Below are 19,742 nucleotides of genomic sequence, written 5' to 3' on the forward strand. Positions count from 1 at the left end.
ACTGAACCTATTTTTAAAGTTTACTGCTTTAGGTTGTGAGAATATAATTTTGGCCATATTCTCCTTTCCTTCCATTTCTAGTTTTCTAAGAGTTTCAAAATTGTTGTATATTTCTTAACTTTTAAAAACTGAAGTTTTGGCCATAGTGCTTTTTTTGGGGACGGGCGGCAAATTGTCACAGGGAGACGGAACATTCATTTGTTAGTTGACACACCTATGGGAATCAGTAAGTTCTTTTTTAGCTTATTTTCCTTGGCGTAATCAGCTCCAAACTGCAGCAACCTCTTTCTGCAAGGAGACAAACTGAATGAGCTTTACAAAGTTTCTGGCCCAAACTCTGGTAGCAAATGCCGGACCAATTTAAATGAGGGCTGGCAACCAGGGTGACAATTTACAAATGCTGCCCGGAGCAAATCGAGACGTTGGTTAACCTGGGAGTGGGGAGGGCTGGGGTGAGGAAGGGAGCCGTGGGCTGATGTGTACTTTTTGTGTGGACATATGTGCACATATGTGCAGGCATGTGGTCTGAGCGCACACATATGTAGCATGCATGCGTGTGTGGCCAGTGTGTCTACGGCCAGGCTACCTGAGTGGTCCATCCAATACCCACGGCATTGTTCATCCCATGAGCAAGTCATCTCTCGTGCTCATACAAATGATTTATATAATACATTTCCAGCCAGAAACACTTTCACTTAAGCTTTTCTTTTGCTTTTATTACAAGCATATAATATTAATTGGCAAAACACTGAATACAAGCTTCACTATCATAAAATCAAAACATTTAAGCAATATTCCAAAAAAGATTTGACAAAAACTAGCCACCAAGAGTACAAAAATTACACACCAACACAAAGCGTAAAAAATGTAAACTTTCAAATTAAACAGTCAAAAACATGTATCTGCGTGATCACCTCCACACCTCAACTGCCTTCGTCTGCCGCACGCTGCTGGTAAAGGCTGGGTGGCTGCACCGTTGTCCCCTAACCCAACATTGCTTTCGTCTGGGAAAATGCGTCTGATAGCCAATTAAGCCATGGGAGTGGACATTTACACGGAGGCTACGCACATCTCAGGGGACGCTCAAACTGCAGTTCGTTCCTCAGACGCACTATTGGGTGCGAAGGACACCTGGAGGGTGAGGGAGACCTCGGCGCGTTCCTGCGGGGCCTTGGCCACGTGGCCATCGCCCGCACCCTGTCCCCTGCCTGGCAGGGGACACAATATTTGTACAGATTATGGTATCATTTGAATGATTTTCTAATCTACTTATCTCTATTTATTTAAATGTCAAGGCAGAGAAAGATATTGATCATGTTAAGGTCACGTGATGTGGTGGCGCAGTAATGACTTCCTGAGGAAACAGAGAATTGGATGTTTTGTGATTTAGCTATGTGCACTAAACTTATTTTCCATGTTTTGAGAGCACATTAAACATTCACGTACAATGTGGGAACAGGCTGGCTCATACCCAGAACGTCCAACCCAATGCCACCCTTTGAATCACTGTGAATGCCGTTCTGTTGCCATTCAGAGAAAACAAGCAAGGCTGCAAAGCCTGGGGGTGCAGGCAGCTGCAGTGTTTGGGCCAGGGCAGCTCTGCTCTTGTGGTCTGAGGCCATGTGGCCCCGCCTCGGGGCGGCCTGGCCACAAGCACGTGGGGTCCAAGGCACCAGGACCCAGGCAGGACCGAGGTGGCCCCACAGCGTGGCCCGAGGCATCACTGGCTGACAGGCACTCACACACAACCCCAATGACAGCATTCTCACAATAATAACAATGAAAAAGGAAAAACCAAAAGCTGAATGTATATATTTTGGAATTCCATCTATGTTCCCTTTCAATTTAGCAGAATAAATGCTACATTACAATTTAAACAGATGTCTAATAAATGTGTGTTGGAACCTATTGCACAAAAGCATAAAAAATGCTCTTCATCCACATAAAACAAAAACATACAAATTAAAAGCTACTCAAAGTAAAAAGAAGCTTGCAAAACATCTCACAATTTCATTTTATATGCCTGTAAATAAAGCTGGACCACTGAAACCAAACAATTGGATGGGAAAATATGATAGAAGACTTAAAATAGAATAAATAATTTTATAAAGTTAAGTTTTCTTTTTTAACCCCCCAAATCTTAAATTCAATATTATATATTCTATTTGAATTTTCTATTTCCATGAAAACTGCATTGGTGAGACCGTATTCCGGGTAATTAGCCCCACTGCTGTTGAAAACGACGCATAAGGTGATTTAACAGCATTTGTTTTACCAGCATAAATAGTTGTGAAAACTTCTTCACAGTAACTCCATCTGTTTAAAAAACAAAAAAAACAAAAAAAAAACCACTTAATAGAATCCAATCATTAACCGATCCTGGCTTTCATGCTGGAAAAAATGAAATTCAGCCTTTTTCTGTGAAATGAGAGCTTGACAGAAAGGAAAGAAGGCCGCCCAGAGGCTCCACGGACGGCGGGGCCATTGCACTCCAGCCTCCAACGACTAAGGCTGCAAGGTCAGACGAGAGGCAGAGGCCCCAGGGCTGAGTCCTGTAGTGAAGACTGTCTGCACGATGAACTCCTAGAAAAATAGGGACTTCTGCTGCTGAGGTTTTGTCAGGTTAACGCGGTTACAAAAGCAGGGTCACCACCGGCTGGAGACATCAACACGGGCTCCACTCACCCGTCTCTCTGTGTATTTAAATATATCAGCTTAGCACCATAGCAAAGTCAAGTGATTTCAAAGATAGCTACAAAGTTACAAATATATATTATGACATTATTACAATGATATTCAGTTTAATCTGAACTGTGATTTAATTTTATTTTAATTTGGAGGCTTGTAACTGTTTAATCCTTTCTTATTCCGCCACACAGGAAAATGCCTAAGTTCTAATGTTACACTTAAAACTGCACTGTGATAACACACGGTTGTACAGAATGCTTCAGCAGTATGTATATTTTGAGGTAGACAGGTAATATTTATTCATACACAGCTACTCATAGACCCTTATACAGTGACTCTAGAAAATGATTTGGATAAACAGCAAGCTTAGGTAACTGAGTAACTCAAACCATCCTGGGAGTTGATGGGCTTAAAGAAAGAGGTGAATTTTGACCAATTCCTAACAAAGAACTTGCTTTTGTTTTAAAAGGCCTTACACTGACAATCACTCAGATGGAATTAATATGCATGTTTTCCTCATCCCTCAGATGAGGTCTCTTGAGCTGCTTTTTATCTAAAGGAAGCAGAAGAAAACAGCGAAATTCAAGAAAAAAATGTCCAAGGTGGATGGCTTCTTGGAAAGCCTGAGTGGTGGCCAGGGACCACCTGGGCTCCCAGGGAGCGGAGGGAGGAGGGATTCAGTTCCACAGGAGATAAATGGGAACAGCCTGGCGGAGAAGACAATGACAACTGCAGGACAACACCTCAATTGCTCCAGAAAACAGCCCTTGCTCCTCCTTCTGGCCTTTCCACACTTCCAAGTTACTGTTTTAAAGGAAAAAAAAATGTGTGTGTGCTGACAGTTTATTCTCTAATGTGACAAAAACATGACCATCCAGGAGGAGAGGGGCTGACACTGCAACCAACTGAGGCTGAAACACAGCTTCAGCTGAAATGCAGCATCTGCAGAGCGGGGGTCACCTTCCCTCCGAGCCCTTCAGCTGCTCACCCTGTCCCTGCAGCTCAGAAAAACGCCCTTCCCGTAATGGGCCGAGGAGCACAACAAGCTCCTCCCACCAGCAAAGGGGAAGGGGAGGCCTTGGACAGAGGGGGCAGTGAGTGCGTCTGGGCATGAGCCTGAAGCAACCACCAGCAAATCCTCCCCACGGACGCCAGGAGAGCTCTGATCCCAACTACCACCACCTCTCCCTTCAGCAAAAAACGGGGAAAGAAAACGTAGGAAACCAAATGGCGGCACTCAACAATTTGTGCCGTTTTTAATACAAGTGATTTTTAAAAATAAGAATTGTTCTGCAAACCAGCACTGAGCTGGTCACATGGCCTCTGGTCTACCTGCTGCGCGTGTCAGAAACCGCAATGTGGAGTCTGGGGTCCCGTTTCCAGGGCTGGGTGTGTCGGCCCCAGGCGAGTGACAGTTCGAGTGAGTCCCAAGTGCCGACCTCACACAATGAAGGGTGAACCAGTCAGGGAGCTGCTGTCGTGTTTCATAAGGTGGGAAATTGAATACAATGGTCAAATCATAATGTTAATGGAAACCTCTTTTGATTTGCTTTTAAATTAATTTTTCATATAACTTCTAAATCTTCAAGAAGCTAAAGGCAACATAAATATTGTCATTCACCATGAAGACATTTTTTCAATAACTTAGGAAGGATTCAATAAAAGTCCAACTATTATTTGAGGCTTATCATGAAACCTAATTCATAAACTAAACTGAAGTGAATTCAGATTTTCAAGACCTGGAAAGCAAGCAGAGGGAGCTCGTGTCAGAAGGTGACTCAGAACCGTGTTGCCTGCGAGAATCACTCTCGCCTGCGAGGCTGAAGCACGGGGTGGGGGGTTGGGGAGAGGACGATCGGCTCTGGGAGACTGTGAAGTGTTTTCATCCTCTGTAAACGTGGTGCTGGTAGTGTCTTGTTGAGTGTGAATTCTCTCTCATACAAAAGTTATAAATATTCTCTATTCAGAAGTCTGGTCCACATGACACCCAGAGGCAACGTTCTTAAGCGCGGTGGCCGGGAGCACCCAGGGGTGCAAGGGCCCAGTCTGTGGGTGCTGTGCGGCGCCATTCACAGCAAGTCCATCTTGGGTCTGTAGTGCAGCAGGAGTGGCGCCTTCTGGAAGACACAAGAACACAGCGCCTGCTTAGCACGGGTGGAGGCGAGGAAACAGACTTACTTCATCGGGAAGGGCACTGAGGAATTGCGTCCCGTGAGACACAGTCCACACGGAGGACTACATAGAGACCCTTCTGTTCTGAGCAATGTCAAGATGCCAGTGGGGGAGACAGGCTGGGAAGACATGTGCCCTCTCCCCTGGCCCCAGGTGACCACCTTTACCTGATGTGGCCCTGGCCACCACTCCGTTGCCCCCTTCTCCCTCAAACCCTCTGGCCCAGCCCCAGGCCAGCCTTGGCTCCTTACCCCCTCTCCCCAGGCAGCAGCACCAGCTGAGGTGGGAGAATTCCACCACTGGTTTCCTGCTTCAGAGGGGCCCAAAGGCCCCAGGGGACCCTCTGCTCATGGCACTCATGGCCTCGGCAGTTTCCCACCGGGGACTGTGCCCCTCAGAGCTCAGCTGGCACCTTCCAAGCTGGCTCTGGGGTTGATGATTTCAGAAAGACCAGAACTGTGTTTCATAACCATCTCTGTAGCTGAGTCATCACTTTTTTTTTTTTTTGATACGGAGTCTTGATCTGTTGCTCAGGCTGGAGTGCAGTGGCATGATCTCAGCTCACTGCAAGGCGTGCAAGCTCCACCTATCAGGTTCATACCATTCTCCTGCCTCAGCCTCCTGAGTAGTTGGGACTACAGGCGCCCGCCACCATGCCCAGCTAATTTTTTGTATTTTTAGTAGAGATGGGATTTCACTGTGTTAGCCAGGATGGTCTCAGTCTCCTGACCTTGTGATCTGCCCACCTCGGCCTCCCAAAGTGCTGGGATTACAGGCGTGAGCCACTGTGCCTGGCCAGAGTCATCACTTTTAAGCTTTTAGATAAGAGATGCGGGGCCAGGCGCGGTGGCTCACGCCTGTAATCCCAGCACTTTGGGAGGCTGAGGCAGGCAGATCACGAGGTCAGGAGATCGAGACCATGGTGAAACCCCATCTCTACTAAAAAATACACAAAATTAGCCAGGTGCAGTGGCAGGCACCTGTAGTCCCAGCTACTGGGGAGGCTGAGGCAGGAGAATGGCGTGAACCCGGGAGGCAGAGCTTGCAGTGAAACAAGATCGTGCCACAGCACTCCAGCCTGGGCGACAGAGCAAGGTTCTGTCTCAAAAACAAACAAAAAAAAGAGATGGACAGCAAAGTCACTGCCATTCAGAGCAGACTCTGAAAATCAAATCACGTGTCTCACCTTGAATCTCCACCTCGTGACAACAACGAACTTGAGCGTGTGGTCCTTGCCCAGGATCTCCTCGTTGCATAAAATGTCCAGCTGGGGGAAAAGCAGGTTTGATTAGAAGCGGGGAGGTGCTCAATCCATGCTGACATGGCCACCTCGATGCTGGTGTGAAATCTGCAGCCCTTCCCCAATCATGCAAGAATGTGGCTAGAGACGGTGGTGGTGGTTCACGTATTCCTCCATCCCTACCTCACAGCCTAGACACAGGGTGTGGTTCACGTATTCCTTCATTCCTACCTCACAGCCTAGAGACGGGATGTGACTCACGTATTCCTCTGCTCCTACCTCACAGCCTAGAGACGGGATGTGGTTCACATATTCCTCCATCCTTACCTCACAGCCTAGAGACGGGGTGTGGTTCACGTATTCCTCCATCCCTACCTCACAGCCTAGAGACAGGGTGTGGTTCATGTATTGCTCTGTCCCTACTTCACACCTAAATGGAAATCCAGTGCAACATACAAGCTATGACAGGGCAGGCCTGTGCCAGTTAGGGGGATGACATTTCTGCAGGGGGTGCAGGCGCAGGGACTAGCTCCTTGCGGTTGTGGGCTCCCATTCCACCCCCACCTGGCCTGCAGCTGCCCTGTACCCTTTTTCTCTTGACGCCCAGGCCCCATCACACCCCGTCTACCAAACCTGCTGTACGGAGAAATGGGAAGAGGTGGTTTGCAGCCCCATGAACAGCCCAGACAGCTCCGGAATCGGGTACCCTGGTTCCCCAGGTGGCACAAGCACCTGAGAGGCCCACAGGGCTAATGTGTTTCCCTCCCCATACCACCCAGGCCTGGTCCACACCAGCCCCCTCCCATGGCTGCAGCCTCCAGGGGCACCTCTCCCCAAAAGCCTTACCTTGGGTCCAGGCTGTCCCTCCCTCTCACCACAGTGCAAAAAGGCACTGGGCTCCCCAGTCTTTTAAAAAAATTAAACAGACTTTTTAAACAACAATTTAAGGTTCACAGCAAAATTGAGAGGAAGGTACAGGGAGTTCCCGTCCCCCTTGGCCACCCCCCAACCAACACCCTGCATGGTAGCACATTAGTCACCACCCAGGAACCTGCATTGACGTCACCTCTAGAGTCCAGAGCTGATGTCAGGTTGCCCTAGTGGCAAAGCCACAGGTGCACAAACAGCAGCATTGCTGCCCAGGAGCCCTGTGCCTGTCCGCTCCTACCACCCTCCCCAAGCCCCTGCAGCCGCCAGATGGTTCTGCCTTTTCCAGTGCGCCATGCTGCAGAGCTGGAGTCACACAGTCTGCAGCCTTTTCAGAGGGGCTTCTCTACTTAGTAACAGACACTTGATTTTTCTCCCCCATGCTTGCTCCTGGCCTGACTGCTCGTTTCTTTTCAGTGGTGGATAATATTCCAGTATGGACGCACAACAGTTTATTTACCCACTCATCTACTGAAGGCCATCTTGGTCGCTTCCAAGTTTTGGTAATTATGAAGAAAGCTGCTATCAACATCCGGGTGCAGTTTTTTGTGTGGGCAGGAGATTTCGTTTAAACAACAGGGGGCATGGCTGCTGGATGGTTTGCCAAGAGTGTGTTTTGTGTTGTCAGCAGCTGCCAAGCTGTTCTCCACAGGGGTTGCAGGTTCCGCTTCCCACAGGAATGAATCTGCGTTCCCCGCATCTCCGGAGTGTGTTGTCAGTGCTTGGGATTATGGCAGTTCTACGAGGTGCGTGTGGTGCCACGTGGTTTTACTTGCATTTCCCTGATGATGTAGACAGTTCTTCAGATTCCTTTCTGGGGAAAACGTGAAGCAGCCCCATCTGTCTGAGTGGCTGGGTTGCGGGGCTGAGAGGCACGGTCACCGCAGCAACAGCGAAAACCTCACACTCTTCCCTGGAGGAACCAGCCCTGTGCTGGGAAATGGCCGACCTCTTCCCCACCCCCTGCAGCCCCACTGCCCCCGTGGCTTCCCGCTCCACCTCCACATGAAAATCCAAGGACTTCCTCGGCCTGCTCCGTCCCCAGCTACCATCCATCTTTTCTGTTTCGCTACACAGAAAAGCAAACAAAACAACTGAAACTTAGCAAAAAGACTTTCCCCATTTCCTCCTCTCCCTTCCCCCATTGTCCTGACTTTTCTCCATGGGCTCCAGGCAGCCCGTGCTCACTGAGTCTCCCCAACCCCAGTGTGCTGTCTGTATGCCCTGCCAACATGTGGGACACTCAAGGCTGGCACTAGCCCCTCATGATCTGACACAGCCTCTGCTCTGTGTCACCACAGCAGCTACGCCTGTTCCGAGAAGCCACGCCCCCCACCCCTGCCAACCGAGTAGCCGCAGGCCTGCAGTCATTCCTGACCCCTTCCTTTTCTCTGCATCGCCACCCAAATACATCAGCAACTTATTGTGGCTTTCTCTGAATTAGTCTCCCACGGCTACCACGGAAATTAGCACAATGAGCGTGGTGGCTTCAAACAATAGAAATGTACTCAGTTCCAGAGTCCATAAGAGTCACGCTCCCTCTGCAGGCTCCCAGGGAGAAGCACAGTCCATTCCGTGTTGCTGCCACAGCACACCACACACTTTCATAACCCAGAACTTCAGCACAGTTCTGGGAGCTGCGGCATTCAAGGTCACCACGTTGCCACTTGTGAAGGCCTTCTGCTGCGTCCACACGTTGGGAAAGAAGAGGGAGAACCCATGCTGGCCAGTCCTTTCAGAGCAGCATAGATCTGTGCATGGGGCAGGGCCCTCGGTCTGAGTGCCTCCCCCAGGCCCTAACTCCCAGCACTGCCCCGCTGGGGATGGAATTTCCAACATATGAATCTGGGGGATGCCTTCGGACCACAGCAGGGGAGCCTGCCCTGGCTTCCAGCTGCTGGTGGCCCAGGCGCTCCCTGGCTTGCCTCAAGGCTGCCTCCCTCCAGCCTCCAATCCGTCCTCTGCTCTGTCCTCACCAGGGCCTCCTGTCCCATCTTGAGTCTTCCTCTGCCTCACTTGTCATGGGATTTAGGCTCCACCCATACATTCCAGGATTATTTCATCTCAAAATCCTTCACTCAATTATATCTACAAAGATCTTTTTCCAAATAAGGTCCCATTTGTAGGCTCTGGGGGTGAGGACATGGCTTATCTTCTGGGGCCACCGCTGAGCCCACTGCTGCTCCAGAGAGCATCTCAAGTCTGTCCACTTCTCCACCCTGACTGCCCCCACCACAGTCCTCCTCTTCTGCGACTCCTGGTGCTGGCCTCTCCTGTGTCCGTTTCTGCACAGCCTGAGCAATTTTCAAAAATGACACCTCAGACCCATGCTCCTGCCCACAGCCACCAGTGCCTTCTCTCTCCACGAAGAGCTGGACCCTGCTGGCGCCTGCATCTCCATGGTGTCACCGCCTTGGGGGCTCACAGGGACCCACACTGGCATGTTCATGATGCACCCGCTGCCAAGGCCACCTCACGCCAGTATTCCTTCATTTCCTTACGCACCACAGCCTGGAAGGGTCCTCCCTCTCTCCATCCGCCCATGTCTCCCCTTGTGAAATTAAAGCACAGAATTTCTCGTTGCGAGGAAAACCTTTACCCTATTTTAAAACAATCTCATCATCCCCGCCCTAGTTCTCTCTTCCACTCACAGTGGCGTTCCACGTTCCCTGTCTCTGGGCATCCTCCTATCCTGCTCCCTGGTGGAGCAGGGAAAACTGATTTTTTTCTGATTAAAATCTCCAAAGTTGTTAAAACGAAACTAAGCAAAGAATCTTAGAAGTGTCACTTTTACAAATAAGAGAGGGCTTGTTATGGTTTCTACTTAGGGATCAACTGTTACCTCGTTAAAGGACGAAAGGTTGAGTTTTTTGGCGATGAACTTCTTTAGATGCAAGACGGTCGCCTGGGCGGAGCAGCGGATCCACTTCCGCTTCAGTCCCCGCAGTTTGCTGCTGTTACACTCCAGGCAGATGCTCACCTGCAGGAAAGGACGCTGGTGAGAACACAGCAGAAAGGCTCCCCTGGACGGTTCTGGAGGCTTCCTTAGACATATTTCACTAATTCCTCAATCTAGGACTGCTGACCTTTTTGAGATCAGACATCTGCTTTGACTTCAACAGTGCAGAAAAATAATCTTAAATACCTTATCTGAAAACCTGTTTATCATCTGCTTGCCATTTTGTGAACTATCACCTCACCCCGTTAATTCTGTGTGTTATTAACATAATATTTGAGAGTTAATTCCAGAGTTATTTATCCATCGCAGGCACTGAGTTCTTGGTCTCCAGCTAAGTCTGTCCGGACAAACACGGGGCAAAGAAGAGTGGGTGGCTCTGTGTCTGCGAATGCACTCGGGGAGACAGCAACGACTGCAGGAAGACAGTAGGGAGAAGGCTTGAGCAGAGCCTCGGGTGGAAGGTCACAGCTGCCTTCCAGGTGACCAGCAGCTTGGCAGGAGACCCGCAGGATAAAAAGTGACTGAAGGGGATTGTGGAGTCCCAGCAGCCACAGGGTCCCAGTGGGTGCGAAAAGGAATCTGCCCAGGACCAGGCTCAGGACGAGTCTTCACCCGAGGGCCTGGCTGCTCGGCCCCCAAGATATGCCTGACAAGGAAGGGCGACGCTCACGGCAAACACTTCTAGAGGTGGAGCCACAACAAACGGCACAGTTAGGCCCTAAAAATGCAGTGGAAGGATGACCAGGGGGTTAACTGAAATATGTATGTCTAAAATTACAAAAGATACAAAAGGGAGGACACCAGGGGTACAGACAGGCAGGTGTTAAAGGTAATCAGACACAATTTCTAAAAATAAAAACACTGACAGAAACTAACATCTCAGTGGATGGCTGAACCACAGATTCATCTCAGCTGAGGATAGATTAATGTCCTAAAAAAAAAATCAGTGGAGGAAGTTACCCATAAGGAGTAGAGACAAACACACCAATTAAAACAATAAAAGGAAGGCTAAGAGAAAGGGGGGAAGACGGGAGCCCCAGAGAAAAGAACAGAAAGGAAAGGAAGTGTTAAGAAACAGTGACTAAGGATTTCCTACAACAGTGAAGGTCAGATCCTCAGTTTCAGGAAGCAAAATAATCCAAAATAAAAGAAGTAAAAAGAAATACACACCCCGACATGGTGCAGTGACTGAGCACAGCCCATTATAGGCTCCCGCAAGAGCCACTAAGAAGAGAAGTGGATTCCGTGCAAAGAGCAAGAGAGAGATCCTTGCTGCAGGGTGAGGATGGAGTGAGGGACTGCCTGCAAGCATCACCGGAGAGGAGCCGCGCGGGGAGAAAGACCCGGAGTCCGGAGGCACAAGAACTCGGGAGAGGAAGAACTCAGGAGAGGGGCAGCGAGGGAAGAGACACCTGGAGTTTGGCGGAAGAAGTGAGAAGCGGGAGAAAGGGCGTGCCCAGTGAGAGCGGCGGTAGGGGTGCTTGTGCGGGGAGGGGCACAGACTTACAGTAACTTTGGACTTGTTTTTTTTTTAGACAGAGTCTCCCTCTTAGACAGAGTCTCCCTCTGTCGCCAAGCTGGAGTGCAGTGACTCGATCTCAGCTCACAGCAACCTCTGCCTCCTGGGTTCAAGCGATTCTCCTGCCTCAGCCTCCCATAGCTGGACTACAGGTGCCCGCCACCACGCCCGGCTAATTTTTTTCTATTTTAGTAGAGATGGGGTTTCACCATGTTGGCCAGGATGGTCTCGATCTCCTGACCTCGTGATCTGCCCACCTCGGCCTCCCAAAGTGCTGGGATTACAGGTGTGAGCCACCACGCCCAGCCCACTTTGGACTTTTAAAAATGTAAATAGTTTAAACATTTTGTAACCACTAGTAAAACAGAAGTAGAGCTTACACCTTGCAAACTAGGGGAAGAAAGAAAGAGATTAAAGTTAGTAATTCACTCGACAACAGGGAGGAATAAAGCATAGGAAAAAACTGACGAAAAGAGCAAAATAAAAAAATAAAGCAGGAACCAACTCAGATCCTCCATGGAAAAATCGTGGAATGTGTAAGGTAACGTGCCAGCTAAAAAAGTTTCTGATTTTTTTTTTTTTTTTTTGAGACGGAGTCTCGCTCTGTCGCCCAGGCTGGAGTGCGGTGGCCGGATCTCAGCTCACTGCAAGCTCCGCCTCCCGGGTTCCCGCCATTCTCCTGCCTCAGCCTCCCGAGTAGCTGGGACTACAGGCGCCCACCTCGCCCGGCTAGTTTTTCGTATTTTTTTTAGTAGAGACGGGGTTTCACCGGGTTAGCCAGGATGGTCTTGATCTCCTGACCTCGTGATCCGCCCGTCTCGGCCTCCCAAAGTGCTGGGATTACAGGCTTGAGCCACCGCGCCCGGCCAAAAGTTTCTGATTTTTAAAAAAACCTAACTCTATGTTGTAAACAGTGTCACATTTAAGACACTTTAAGAACAGAAATACCACACAAGTATTAACCAACAGAAAGCTGGCATAGCTAGATTAGTATTAGTCAAGCAGACTTCAAGAAACAGAGCTTAATGAGGAAGAAGCCCCCTAAAGACAAGAAACATTTCTATACGGGAACACAGCTGGTGACAAAAGCGCGCCAACAGAATGGCCATGGTGGGCTTCACGTCTCTGTAAGCAGCGGATGTGCCCTGCCCTCAACAGGCAGCCGCCGTCTCAGGCTCAGGGAACAGGCGCGCCAGGCACACAGGCACAAGTCTGAGGCAGCAGGGTCTGCAGTGTGTGGGGCCCACAGGGCAGCAGGAAGGGGCTGCACCGATGAATGCCGGCCTGCATGCACCTGAGGGAAAACGCAGACACATACAGGGGGGGGCGGGGTCAGGGGTGGGGGGGATTGTGGAAGGAAAACAAGAAAATGTTTACATTTGCTCAGATTTGCATACATACAGGAGGTAATCACACAGTGGTTCTCTATAGGTCACTACAGACAGTGACAGAGTTGAGAACAAAATTAAACCTTTTCTATAATATTAATCTTAGGACTAAACCAATGTATTACCTATTTAAATACACTTTAAGTTACAAGCACACTTCTAATTTTTAGGCTTCATTATGGCACAGTTTACACACCTCTTTTATGTATATAATGCAATAATTTTCCATAAATTCACAGACTTTCTCGATGATCGCCATGGCAGTCTGGGATGGTTTCCATCACCTCAGAACCCCCCGTCAGGCCCTTCTGCAATTTGACCCTGCTGGGGGAGTGGGGTGGGGAGTGAGTGTTTAATGGGGGCAGAGCTTCAGTTTGGGAAGATAAAAAGGCTCTGGAGATGATGGTTGTGGTGGCTGTACAACATTGGGTTTGTACCCAAGGCCACTGAACCACACACCTGAAAATCGTTAAAATGGCATATTTTATGTGCATTTAACACAATTTAGAAGGCTGGTAAAAAAAAAAAAAAAAGTGAAAATTTAAAAATTCTTTTAATAAGAACCAAATTATGCAGCTGGAAATTAAAGGAATGTTCAACTCTAAAGTTTAGAAAAGAGCCGGGTGCAGTGGCTCACACCTGTAATCCCAGCACCTCGGGAGGCTGAGGCGGCTGGATCATTTGAGGTCAGGAGTTCGAGACCAGCCGGGCCAACGTAGTGAAATCCTGTCCGTAATAAAAATACAAAAATTAGACGGGCATGGTGGCGTGTGCCTGTAATCCCAGCTACTCAGGAGGCGGAGGTGGGAGACTCACTTGAACCAGGGAGGCAGAGGTTGCAGTGAGCCGAGATTGCGCCCCCCACTCCATCCTGGAATACAGAGTAAGACTTCGTCTCAAAAAAAAAACCCCAAAAAAACAAAAAAAAACACAAAGGCTGGGTGTGGTGGCTCGTGCCTATAATCCCAGTATTTTGAGAGGCCAAGGCAGGTGGATCACCTGAGGTTGGGAGTTCAAGACTAGCCTGATCAACACGGAGAAACCCTGTCTCTACTAAAAATACAAAAAATTAGCCGGATGTGGTGGCGTGCGCCTGTAATCCCAGCTACTCTGGAAGGCTGAGACAGGAGAATAGCTTGAATCCGGCAGGCGGAGGTTGCGGTGAGCCGAGATCGCGCCTTGCACTCCAGCCTGGGCAACAAGAGTGAAACTCCATCTCAAAAAAAAAAAAAAAAAAGGACAATTCTGAAGAAGAAAAATGAGGGGGACCTACTCTCCCAGAAGACCACAGCTTAATGGTAAAATAAATCATTGCAATTAAGTTCCTTGTTGTTTTGGCACAACGGGAGACAAGAGACCAGCAGAACAGAGCAGAGAGCCCGGGGGGGACCTGACAGTGTGGAAACCTGGCAAAGTTGAACCCACCTCGTCCATTCTACACACAAGGTCAACTGTAGGGGCTTACAACCCAACTTGAAAAAGCAAACCTTTCAAATATGTTACAAGACAATGTAGAAGAATGTATTTATGACCTTAGAATGGGGAAACATTTTTAAGATACAAAAGAAAATACCAAGAAATTTAATTATGTCAAATTTTACAACTGCGGATGATGGTAGGTTGAAGAAAGCCAACAGCCACAGAAGGAAAGATGATCGCTGCGGTGAGCGCGGGGCGGTGAGGGAAGAGGCAGCCCTGCAGCTCATGTGAGGAAAAGTCAGGCTGCCCAGGACAGAGACGGGCAAAGAACAAGTAAGCAACTCACACGCAGAGGAGCCCAGAGACGTGCGATGAGCCGCTGGACACCCCACACACAGGAGACTGATCAGAAATAACACAGATACCGTGGAACACACCTGCCCAGGGGGACAGGTGCAATGTTTCAGAAGAGTGATGGGCCGGTCACCACCTAAAAGTCTCCAATATTAGAACAGATGGGAAATTAAGTGTAAAAACGTCACAGCGTACCAAAACGTGCCACGCACACACTGTGCACACACCGCGCGCTCTGCGACACCACGCGGCCCTGTGTGTACACGGCAGTCACCATCAAGCGGTTACGTTACACACCTCGAAATGCAACTTTGATTGTAAAGAGGGCACTACAGAAGGACCTGTCGCTTTCTATGCCTACCCATCGGCCTGCCTGGGACACTGAGCTCCTTATCCACCTGGAAATGAAAAAGAGCCCAAGATCTGGCATCTGCATCTGGGTCACCAGCGAGTCCTATAGGCTCCCTCCCTTTTTTTTGGGCGGGGGACAGAGTCTCGCTCTGTCACCCAGGCTGGAGTACAGCGACATGATCTGGGCTCACTGCAAGCTCCGCCTCCCGAGTTCAAGCCATTCTCCTGCCTCAGCCTCCCGAGTAGCTGGGACTACAGGCGCCTGCCACCTCGCCCGGCTAATTTTTTTTTTTTTTGTATTTTTAGTGGAGACGAGGCTTCACTGTGTTAGCCAGGATGATCTTGATCTCCTGACCTCGCGATCTGCCCACCTCGGCCTCCCAAAGTGCTGGGATTACAGGCTTGAGCCACCGCGCCCGGCCGCTCCCTCCCTTTTAAATACGCCCCAAACCCAGTGCTGCACACGCATCGCCACCTGCCTGGGCCTCCGGCTCCGACGCCTGCCTGGTCTCCACATGGCCATCCTGGCCATGCAGGCCGCTTACTACAGAGCAGCTGGCTTTATCTGGGGATAAAGCCACGCCCGGCTGCATCCCACAGCACACCCTGACCTCACATTCCATCTGCCTCATCTCCCTCCTCTGGGTGAACAGTAAGTTCTCACCATGGGCCCCCAAGGTCCCCAACCTCACCTCCAGCCTTGGCTCGTTCACTCTGCCCCGAACTCACTGCCCATGGCACGTGGGGCAGCTTGGCACCAGTTCCCAGCTCACTATCTCCTGCCTCACCTCTGCAGTCCAGGAGATGCTCTTTCCACCCTCTGCCCCTTCCACGTCCAGGGGGTCTGGCTTGGATGCATGGGCTCTCTGCTCCCCACCAGCCAACCCTCACCACGCCGGCTGTGAGGTCCCTGCAGGCAGAGCCCACTTCCAGCAGCCGTGCAGCAGGAGCAGGTGTCCGGCTCTCGGGTGCGAAGTCCCAGGAGCCCAAGGGTGCGGACAGGAGCTGGCGGGCCAGGAAGGCAGAACTCGGAGGAGTGAAAACAAACCACATTTCCAACTCCACATACAGGAGCCACTGGAGCCTCTAGAGGGCGGGAGGGGCCCCACACCAGGCCTCCAGCCTGTTCAGGGCACAGGAGCCATTTCCCCTGTTTCTGGTGCTGGGACACCACACCCACCACGTCACAGGCCCAGTAAAGGTTTCCTAACTCCAGACGAGTGAAGACGAGCACAGACCACACCAGCTCTGCAGCCCCACTGGGGTCTGTGGGTGCCAGGACCACCAAAGACAGACGCAACTCCTCCCAGGACCCAGAAGGCCCCTGAAGTCCACTGGGCAGCTGCTCGCTCCAAGGGAAGCTGAATGTAGGGTTTGTAGGAGGTCAGAGTCTCACTCTCGTTGCCCAGGCTGGAGTGCAGTGCCTTGATCTCAGCTCACTGCAACCTCTGCCTCTCAGGTTCAAGCGATTCTACTGCCTCAGCCTCCCGAGTAGCTGGGAATACAGGCGCCCATCACCACACCCAGCTAATTTTTTGTACTTTAGTAGAGATGGGGTTTCACCTTGTTGCCCAGGCTGGTCTCAAACTCCTGAGCTTAGGCAACCTGCCTGCCTCGGCCTCCCAAAGTACTGGGATTACAGGCATGAGCCACCACGCCTGGCCCAGAGTGTTCTTTTTTTTTTTTTTTTTTGAGATGGAGTCTCGCTCTGTCGCCCAGTATGAAGTGCAGTGGCACAATCTCGGCTCGCTGCAAGCTCCGCCTCCTGGGTTCACGCCGTTTCCTGCCTCAGCCTCTGAGTACAGGTGCCCGCCACCACGCCCGGCTAATTTTTTGTATTTTTAGTAGAGACGGGGTTTCACCGTGTTGGCCAGGATGGTCTCAATCTCCTGACCTCATGATCCACCGTGAGCCACCGCGCCCGGCCAAGAGTCTTCTTAAACATTAAGTTCTAGGCTGGGTACGGTGGCTCAACCTGTGGTCCCTACTCGGGAGGCTGAGGTGGGAGAATCGCTTGAGCCCAGGAGGTCGAGGCTGCAGGGAGCTGAGACTGCGCTACTATACTCCAGCCTAGTCAAGAAAGTGAGATCCTGTCTCAGAAAAATAAAAAAAACTTTAAAGTTCTGTTCTAATTTCCTTACCATTTGCTCCGGGGCTTCTCAGCTCTGGGAGAGAAGCTGCCCACGCCCTCTCCTGGGCCACCTGGCAGCTCAGGTGTGTGAGCCATCAGGGCCCAGAGGGGCCTCCAGTGAGGGCTGGGATCTGTCTCCCACTATCCAGATGACTGAGCTAATCTCAAACACAAACCTTTGTGGTTCAACAGAGGACAAAGCCTACTGAAGTGAGAGAAAAGAGTTTCATCAGGGACATGTTCAGAAGAGCCCCAGACGGACGGGCACCAGGAGGGGACTGGCAATCCCGAGGCTCTGAAAACGAAGATGGGTGGGGGCCGAGCGTCTGGATCGGACAGAAGCCTGAAGGGGGTGGGAATCTCTGGGGTTGCGCTGACGGGGTCATGGCCACGTGCCGGCCCCTCCTGTCTGCCCAGCCTCAGTCTGGTGGGGAGACCCCGGGGGCCTGGAACCGGAGGAGGCGGCTGCATGCACAGGGGTCGAAGTCCACGTAGAGCCCCTGTACCCCCAAGACTGCACCACACCCCACCCCCAAGTCCTGGTGGACACTCAGGACCCCAGCTCAGGGCAGCAGGCCCGCCCCCCACCTCACTCCTTATCCACAAACCCCACCCTTGGCTGCCCAGTCTGCAGAGGCCTCAGGATGCCCACGCAAAGCCAGGCTCTGGAAGCGGTGGCTGTGGGGGAAGGAGCAGAACAGCTGCAGGCCACACATCCATGAAACCCGCCGGCTGCTCCCAAAGAAGTCAGGCTCCAGAAAGGAGAGTTCTGGAATTAAACAGACCGATGGCTTACACTTAAAAACAGATGAGAGCGAAGAACAGCTGTGAAGCAAATGAGTCACCTGAGGCTTCCAGCGGTGAAAGGAATGGGGTCACACAGAGAAGGTGGCAGATGCAGGGACTGCAGGAGGCAGAACTGAGAGGAGAAAGAACGACCAGGGACCTCAGGAGGGAACAGCAAGGGCAGCGGAAGAGGCGGCTTCCGCCCATTTCCGAACTCCCAAGGTCAAGTGTGGGAAGCACCATTCACCTGTGCAGGGGGAGCGTCTTCCAGGAGGATCCCCATCCCCACCTCGTAAAACAGAAAGAACGGCCTCGTCAAGTACTTTGGTTTCGAAGACGTCGTGAGTAAAGAAACCCGACAGGCTTTTGCGTTGCTCAGCGATGACTAAACTTGCCTCCCTCAGGAAGATTCGGAGGAGCCACCGGTCCCAGGAGGCCTGTGCCTTGAGGCTGAGTGCCCACCAGCGGTGGGTGGGGGTGAGGGGGCCTGCGCCCGTTCGATGATGGAGAAGAGGTTGCCTGTGAAGCCAGCATGGCCGGCTGATGCCACCCTGAGCCTCGGCTGCTCCAAGCTGGCTGCTGAACCAACCTAGAGCTGGAGCCCAGCCAGAGGTCGGAGGGGTCGGAGGGGCCAGAGCCTCCAGGCACAGGCACAGCATCCACACCCTCATGCCCTTCGGAGGGGCCACCAGGGGAGGGCACAAGGCTGGGAGCAGAGACGTGGGCCTGGGCCTGGGTGGCGGGTGCTTCCCTCATCTGTGTGGTTTTTTTTTTTTTTTTAATGCTTAGTATGAAAAGTACATAATTTAATCAGGTCATCCGAATGACTGAGAAGGGTTTAAGAGTTAAGAGAAGAAACGACTGTCACTGGTGTGAGGGGGACAACATAGAGCCCGTGACTGGCAGGAGTTTAGGGGCCACTGCGCTGGGCTCGGAAGTGACCTGAGGACGTGGCAAAGCACAAATCCAAACATAGCAGGAAGACACCAGAAACGCCCAGAAAACCCACGCAACCTCTGGCTACGTCTAAATAACTGTAATGTCGCATCAAAACTTCAGTAAGATGAGGAAGCGATTCCTAGAATAAAACTAGTGAGAAATAAAATTTTAAAATTACCAAAAACAATCTGGAACAAACCCTCAGATGACTTCCAAGTTTTGGAAGACGGGGATCAGGAACTCATCACAAAGTTACAGACGCAGATAATCCCACAAACGGACACAGAATCCAAGTTTAAGAGCAGCCACAAGAAGAACAGAAAGAGAATGCAAAATTTCCAAACCATCAGAGCAGAGAAAGAAGTCAACAAAACCTGATCCAGGCCCTCAAGGGTAGAAGGGAAGAAGATGTGTTTTCTCACAAAGACAATGGGTTAAACTCCCCTATCAAAGATAACCTGAGATGGGTGTAAAAAAGCAAAGCAAAAGCCTCCGTAACACACCTGAGACAAATGACAGGGAGGCTGGAAGCAGAGCCCAACAGCAACAGTAGCGATGTTAGTACAAGAGAAACGGGGATTAGAGCAAAAACACTCTGAACAGGAAAAAAAGAGAAAAAAAAGAATCCACGCTGGCAAAAGGTGCAAGTCATCAAAACTATGTAAGAACCACCAGCCTGCACACCCAGCAGCACGGCTCCTAAGCATCACTGCGAGGTTACAGAGCAACAGAGAAAACAGGAATCTAAAGGGGTGCGTCAACAAGAAAAACCACCGAACTTGAATGTCCGAGTTAACCATCTCCCAGGATGCCGGCTTGCTTCTCATTCATTCAACGTAACATCTCAAGGTGCCTCACAAGTAGGAAAT

General features: G+C 50.7%; 1 protein-coding gene across 2 annotated transcripts in view; it reads right to left on the reverse strand.

The window, feature by feature from the left end:
* Nucleotides 1–695: 695 nt before the first annotated feature.
* Nucleotides 696–19,742, reverse strand: part of PCGF3 (polycomb group ring finger 3) — a 60,739-nt gene continuing 41,692 nt past the window's right edge. Inside the window, exons 9-11 of one of the 2 annotated variants that reach the window (XM_003890928.3) lie at nt 9,870–10,007; nt 6,047–6,127; nt 696–4,805 (exon numbers count right to left, since the gene is read on the reverse strand). In XM_003890928.3, coding sequence (XP_003890977.1) covers nt 4,758–4,805; nt 6,047–6,127; nt 9,870–10,007 — 267 coding nt within the window. In that variant the 3' untranslated portion in view covers nt 696–4,757. The remainder of the gene's footprint in view (nt 4,806–6,046; nt 6,128–9,869; nt 10,008–19,742) is intronic. The other variant, XM_009204616.4, reaches the window with a different exon arrangement.

This window comes from Papio anubis, chromosome 3, assembly GCF_008728515.1.
Source record: "Papio anubis isolate 15944 chromosome 3, Panubis1.0, whole genome shotgun sequence".
Taxonomy (NCBI): domain Eukaryota; kingdom Metazoa; phylum Chordata; class Mammalia; order Primates; family Cercopithecidae; genus Papio; species Papio anubis.